Here is a 7,113-nt window from a genome sequence, read left to right on the forward strand (position 1 = left end):
TTTTAGAAATATTTAGTTAATACACTTAAAAGTGCTTAAAACAGTGGCTGGCACAGAAGAATAAAAGAATACTATTATTTTCATCATCATTATTTTATATTGCTGAATAAACCAATGAGTATATATTATTACCAAGTACGAGATGGTGGAGGACTTCATCCCACCACCTGGATAGATTACTGCTTTATATTGACGCTTTCGTCTACACTGCCTACTCAGGGCACTGTGAGCTTTGGAATTCTTGAGATTTGCTATTCCTGGATCCCATCCTGTCATGTTGGCTCCATTCTCCCACACCTTTCAGTTGTATATTCCCTTTCCTTTTCCAGTTGCATTCCTGATGCCTTCTTTCACTCTCCAGGCTCACCACAATCTCTTCTTTTGGTCCCACTGGATGAAGGGTCCCACCTGTGCAAGTGGGCCTGGCAGCTCCTGCCCCCTCAGTGATTTGGCCCAATTTACATCCTCCTTCCCATAAACTTTCTAATACCCTAACTGTCTACTGCTCCTAGGTAATTCTAGGTCTTTCCACCTAAGTGGTTCTTGCTCCCTCGCTGCTCAGGGAGATTTAACCATTTTTCAGAGCTTGAGTCAAACTTGCATGTTTGCTAAGTCGCTTCAGTCGTGTCCGATTCTTTGCGACCCTATGGACTGTAGCCCACCAGGCTCCTCTCCGTGGGATTCTCCAGGCTAGAATACTGGAATGGGTTGCCACGCCCTCCTCCAGGGGATCTTCCCGACCCAGAGATTGAATCTGTGTCTCTTCCCTCTTCTGCACTGGCAGGCAGATTCTTTACCACTGCTCCACCTGCGAAGCCCTGAGTCAAACTTACCCTTCCATAAAAGGGACATATCTCCCTCCCTTTCCTGAACTACTATCTCAGCCTCTGAATTCCACGGGGCTTGTATGCAGTTCTCATCTGTCTCAACATTCCGTCTACCATCACTTCTAACCTCCTTGAAGTTTAGGTCCAGTCACCCATCTCTGGCAACTGCTCTGCAAGTTTCAGAGGGCAATCCCCTGCCTTCCTCTCTCTGCGGCTCAGTTACCACATCAACAAGATGGCGCTAAGAGCACCTGCTTCCTTGGGTTTCTGCGAGCATTAAGCGAGGTAAGGCAAGGAAAGCGTTCTAGAGCGCCTCACTGGCAGGCTGAGAGCTCGTGTGGCCATTTCGCAACGCGGGTTCGCGGGAACGCGCCTGGGGCGGGGCCGCGCAAGCGCTCCTGGGATTTGTAGTCTGTACGCTAGTTTGCAGTCTCCGCAGGCGGGACGCAGAGACCCTCGGGCTCGCCTGGGAAAGTGGCGGGGGCCTGCGGGACACGAGGCCCTGGGCCCCGCGCCGGTCCCGGGCTGGGATGGGGCCGAGCGAGGGCAGCCGGATTGGCCCTGCCGCTGCTGCTGTGGCAGCTGCTGGCGCTGGCGGGCGGCGGGGGCGCGTTCTATCTCGAGGTCCGTGAGCTGGAGGAGAAGTGCTTCATTCAGGAGATCCCCGATGGCACCGTGGTCATAGGTGCGCGCGCGCCGCCAGTCCCGGCCTTGCCCTACCCATACCCAGAGCCCTGAGAGGGAATGGGAGATGGGGCCCACGGGATCAGCTCAGGGCCCGGGGAGGGCACGGATTGGCACGGATGGGAAACAGGCGGACAGCTGTGTGGTCAAAGCACCCTCTCCATTGCTTGCGCAGGGGTTGAGGACACGGAGGAGGCAAGACTGATCCAGATCCGGGTAACAGCAGAAAAGCAGGGTTGGAGAAGGGAAGAGAGAGGCAGAGGGCTGTGGTCAGGCCCCACAATCAGACCAGATCTTCCTGTTCCTCCGCCCACCACCACCCCTGTGACCATAAGTCCGTGGTGGGCTCTTGGTCACGACTGTGGATGGAGATGCATCCAGGCTGCCTCTCCTTTAGGTAACTATAAGACCGAGCTATACGACCCTGCTATGGAAAAGTACCAGCCCTCCCCGCAGTGGATCAATTTGTTCGTGTTTGTGAAGGACCCTGAGAACAAGGTGAGGCAGGCCTTAACTCCCTGCAGCCCCGCCCCCTTCACCCGACCCCCGCCCTCCGCGGTCTCCAGCGTCAATGCCTAGTCCTCCCTAGCCCTCCGTTTCTTAGACGAGGGACCATCTCCTCACAGGCAGGAGGGCTCAAGGAAGGCCACGCTCTTTGCAAACTGTAGAGTTACTGTGTATTGACAATGCTGGGATCTGAGATTTTCGAACCCGGACCGATGCCTTTTCTCTCACATCCTCCTTCCTGATCTGGCCAGTGAGGGTCAGAACCTGGGATACCCCCAGAGTTCCTCTCTTAGAAGCAGGTTTCTGGTCCATTTCTCTGTGCTCACCAGAAGCTGTTTCTGCTAGAATCTGCTGGCCCGTCAGTATGGCCCTCGGGGCAGCTTCACCTTCACCTCCCAGTCTCCAGGAGAGCATGAGGTCTGCCTTCACCTCAAGTCCATCCGGTTCGCCCTCTTCTATGATGGCAAACTGGTGAGTATGGAGGGGAACGTCACCAGTCCTCAATGTCTCAGTCCCTGGGGTGACAAGGGTTCTGTAGGTGGTGCCTCTTGATGAGGGCTGGGCTTTCCACAAAGTAAGCCCACAGAGAACAGGTCCTGAAGAATGAGAGGGAACCCAGGAGGGAATCACTTGGACTTAAAATCATCCCTAGGTCCCCTGCCATCTCTAGAAAGAAGCCCAAGCTTCTAATGTGAGATTCAGAGCTGTCTGCCAGCTGAATGCTCCCAGGCTCTTTGTTACTACCTCCCACTGACACAGATCTCCTAGAAGCTGGCTGTCTCAAACACTGAGTCACACCTTGGTTTCTCTGCACATTTTGTTCTGTCCCTTCTGTCTTTTGGACTTGGAACTCCATGCAAGCAGGGCCTTGATCTGGGATTTTGGCACCTGGAGCAGGGCTGTTCCCACATCACTGAGTGTGAGGAAATGAACTGCTCAGTTCAGTCAGGCCCAGCCTAGTGTGTGGAAGCTGGGTTTCCTGCAGGTGCTCCCTGACCTCCAACCCTTGGCTTCTCTGCTCCTCAGGCCATTCACTTGGACATGCAGTTGGGTGAACACACAAATGATTATACGCAACTTGTGGCCAATGACAAGCTGACCCTGCTGCATCTGCGCATACAGCAGCTGGTGGAGCAGGTGGAGAAGATCCAGAAGGAGCAGGAATACCAGAGGGTGAGGGGCTGGGCTGGGCCCAGTTGGGACAGCAGATGTGTAACCTCCCAGGGAGTGGCTCTTTCAGCTTTTCCCCTGGAGGTCAGTTCTGTTCTAGCAACATGCCTTACTCCTTCTCCCCTTCTCACAGCAGCGAGAGGAGCGCTTCCGACAGACCAGTGAGAGCACCAATCAGAGGGTGCTCTGGTGGTCCATCCTGCAGACCCTCATCCTTGTGGCCACCGGCATCTGGCAGATGCAGCACCTCAAGAGCTTCTTTAAAGCCAAGAAGTTGGTGTAAATCAGCCTCAGAGACCAGAGGCCTGGCCTCCAGTCAATCCCCTGATGCTAAATGATGGGAAGTGGTCTGGCTTTGTCTGTCTCCTGACTTCTCCCATCCTTTCCAACCCTGAGGGATTTCCTTGTTAACTGGCATGCGGAGAGAGGACCTCTTTCAACTGGTTTTCTCAGCTGGGATTTGGGAGAGAATGAGTTTCCAGCTGGAGACACGTGGGTGGGAGGAGCTGCTGGCTGAGCAGGAGGGTGGTGAGTATTATCCCCACTCCCATGTTAATTAGGATGAGTGAACTATCCCAAGATGGAGAAAATAGGAGTGAATATAAATTATAACTGTCCAGTTTTCTGAGCTAAACATTTATTGCCTCCTATGCTACAATTCTTTCTATGTGGCCAGATGTTTAACATGTGAGGCTTTGGTGGGAGATTGATCCCAAAGTGGATGAGGTGAAAAATGCTTTTATCCCAGAAGCATTAGCAACATGTGGAACCTTTTCTAGAAAAGTCCAACTTGGGCCCCTCTTTTGGGTAACCTGAATGCTGGTGGTAATTGTGTGCCCATTGCACCTTCTCTCTCTGGGCTCTAGTCAGGCTCACGTGCTACCTTATTCCAATTACTTGGACTGCTGGGTTCTTCGAGTAATCTGATACGCCCCTCTGTGGTCCTGCTTTTTTTCAGTTGGCCTCTGTCTCTCTGTGATTCCATTGGCTTATCTTTTCAGGAGATGCCTGAAGTTCCAAGTCACTGTTTTCATTACATTCAGCATCTCCCGTAACTCAACTTTCACAAGTGCACACAGGTATGCATGCGTTCGTGCTAAGTCGCTTCAGTCATGTCCAACTCTTTGCAACCCTATGGACTGCAGCCTGCCAGGCTCTTCTGTCCATGGGGATTCTCCAGGCAAGAATACTGGAGTGTGTTGTCATGCCCTCCTCCAGGGGACATTTCTGACCCATGGACAGAACCCACGTCTCTTATGTCTATCTTCACTGGCAGGCAGGTTGTTTACCACTGGCACCACCTGGGAAGCCCTGGCACATAGGTATAGATGCCCCCCATTGCTTCTGCCTGATCTAGTCCACATTTTACCAAGTCCTATGCTGGTGGCCCTCTTGGACTGTAGTCGTCTCTCATGTGAATTTGACATTTTCTGTTATAAGGAAATTCACTGGTTGGCATTTCAATAAATTCACGTTCAAATTGTCAAGGCCAGGAGTATTAATAAGAGAGCCTCCCCATGGAGAGGGGTGGCTGTGATAGCCCTGGCCCCTGACAGAGACTCACCCACCCCTGGGATATTCCTGAGGGTGACTACAAGCCTCAGGGGTGTTGCTCACTTGTGCGTCTGGCCACAGTTGGCCTCAGAAAATATGAATGAGGCTTAACTGAAGGCTGGGGGCAGAGACCACTGGAGAATAACCTCTAACCATAGAATGTGACCTTAGGCTCACTTCCCTTATCTGAAGTTGGTGGGGGTGGGGATGGGGAGGGGGCTCTACTCTCTGCTGCAGGGGAAGGAAAGTGACCTAGATGGGGACATTCTTGCCCATGGAGCCTGCAGTATAACACCAAATGAGTCAGGATATTGAACAGGATATAACGGTGACGTATGTTTCTGAGGAGGAGGGCATTGGGCTAAGGGCAGTATTTCAAGGGTCCTGGTCTAATCTAGTTAGTCATAGAAGGGTGCTTTTCAGAACTCAGACTCAGGATAGACGTTAACTGGGGAAAGAATGTTCTAGCTAGAGAGAATAGCAAATACAGAAGCCTAAAACAAAAAAGAACATGGCTATTTGGGGAAACTAAAAGGAGGCCGCTATATCAAAATCCCAACTCCAGAGAAGCTGCCTGCAGCTTGCTTTCCAAATTATGATTTCATGTCTAGGACTTGCCTCTTCCTCATGATTAACCCTAGAATGACCACACACTTTTCAGAGGGACTCTGTCCTCTCCCCACATAGGTGAGACCTTATCCTGTCACTTCGACAGAGAAACAAGTCACAAAACAGCAACAGTGAGTGAGCACATGGAAGAGCTGCACACACAGTAGAAGGGGGTTTCTTCATGTCACCCTCCCCATCCATCTCCACATGGAAACTCCACAGTCACTCTCTGGAGGAAATGGCACATGTCCCTGATTTAGAGAAGACAGCCAGCTAGTAAGGGATAGGTCATTCTGAAATGAGGCGAATTCAACTCAGTTCTTGGAATTCTTTTTTTCTGTTTCGGCTTCTCTGTTCTGGCTACTTTTCTCCAGGTAGAGGAAAGATCTCATACAAAGAGGTAAGAGCTGGTCATTTGAATTTCTAGTTTCTTGTGGCTGCCTTAGCAAATTACCACCAACAACAAAAGTCTATTGTCTCACAGTTCTAGAGGCCAGAAGTACAAAATCAAGGTGTCAGCAGGGCTATACTCCTTCCAAAGGCTCTTGAAGAGACTCCTTCATCCTTTTCCAGCTACAGGTGGCTCTAGGCATTCCTTAGCTTGTGTGTGCCTTCATCTCCTCCTCTTGTGTCTCCTGTTGTGTCTCCTGTTCTGTGTCTTGGAAGGACATTTGTCATTTGATTTAGGACCTACCAAGGTAACCCAGGATGATCTCATTTCAAGGTCCTTGAATTAATTATATCAGCAAACAATTTTTTTCCATATAAGCTCATATTCACAGGGTCCAGGGATTAGGACGTAGGCATACCTTCTGTGGCGTCACCATTCAACCCACAACAGAGAGCAAGACATGCACATATGATAAGATTCCAGGTGATCTAACAAACGGGGTACTCAGAGCTCTCAGAATTCAGTATGGGGTGAGACCTGGGTAGATGGATGGATTAATAGGAAGAGGGATTCCAAGATCTTTATAAAGGAAACAGTACATAAGGAAAACATTGAAAGATAAATGGTTTGAATATGGGAAGAGTAGGGAAGAAATTTCAGTTTGGGGCAATGGAGCTTATAAAGATGCAAATGTATAAAGGATTTCAATATAATTTAACATATAATCCACTACCCATGAATATATAACACTGTAAGACAGAGACTTTGAAAAAGAAAGGAATCGGGAAGATAAGTGTAGCATGGTGAAAACAGGAAGAAAGTTAGATCAAACAACAGATGAAAGTGAATATACTTTTCTGTTCCGTCACCAAGTCTTGTCCAACTCTTTGCGACACGGTGGACTGCAGCACACCAGGCTACCCTAACCCTCACCATCTCCTGGAGCTTGCTCAAATTCATGTCCATTGAGTCGGTGATGCCATCCAACCATCTCATCCTCTGTCGCCCCCTTCTCTTCCTGTCCTCAATCTTTCCCAGTGTCAGGGTCTTTTCCAATGAGTCGGCTGTTTGTATCAGGTGGCAAAAATATTGGAGCTTCAGCATCAGTCCTTCCAATGAGTATTCAGGGTTGATTTCCTTTAAGATTGACTGGTTTGATGTCCTTGCTGTCCAAAGGACTCTCAAGAGTCTTCCCCAGCACCACAATTTGAAAACATCAATTCTTCAGTGCTCAACCTTCTTTATGGTCCAGCTTTCACATCCATACGTGACTACTGGAAAGACCATAGCCTAGACTATATGGACCTTTGTTGGTAAAATGTCTTTGCTTTTTAATATACTGTCTAGGTTTGTTGTAGCTTTCCTGCCAAG

General features: G+C 49.8%; 1 protein-coding gene across 4 annotated transcripts; it reads left to right on the forward strand.

Annotated features, from left to right (window-relative positions):
• Window positions 1-1,221: 1,221 nt before the first annotated feature.
• LOC102390897 (transmembrane emp24 domain-containing protein 9) lies at window positions 1,222-4,675 on the forward strand. Of its 4 annotated transcripts, XR_006553413.1 has the most exons (6): window positions 1,224-1,512; window positions 1,909-2,009; window positions 2,364-2,489; window positions 3,045-3,191; window positions 3,322-3,716; window positions 4,190-4,675. XR_006553413.1 is itself a non-coding variant. In XM_025292898.2 (5 exons), exons 2-5 carry the CDS (start codon window positions 1,941-1,943, stop codon window positions 3,469-3,471), a joined length of 489 nt encoding a protein of 162 aa, XP_025148683.2. In that variant the 5' UTR covers window positions 1,222-1,512; window positions 1,909-1,940; the 3' UTR covers window positions 3,472-4,675. The 4 variants fall into 4 exon arrangements, 3 of the variants coding, with proteins under 3 accessions (XP_025148683.2, XP_044803662.1, XP_044803663.1); XM_025292898.2 differs by having other exon boundaries at window positions 1,222-1,512; window positions 3,325-4,675; XM_044947727.1 differs by having other exon boundaries at window positions 3,322-4,675.
• Window positions 4,676-7,113: the final 2,438 nt, after the last annotated feature.

Source organism: Bubalus bubalis, chromosome 9, assembly GCF_019923935.1.
Source record: "Bubalus bubalis isolate 160015118507 breed Murrah chromosome 9, NDDB_SH_1, whole genome shotgun sequence".
Lineage (NCBI taxonomy): Eukaryota > Metazoa > Chordata > Mammalia > Artiodactyla > Bovidae > Bubalus > Bubalus bubalis.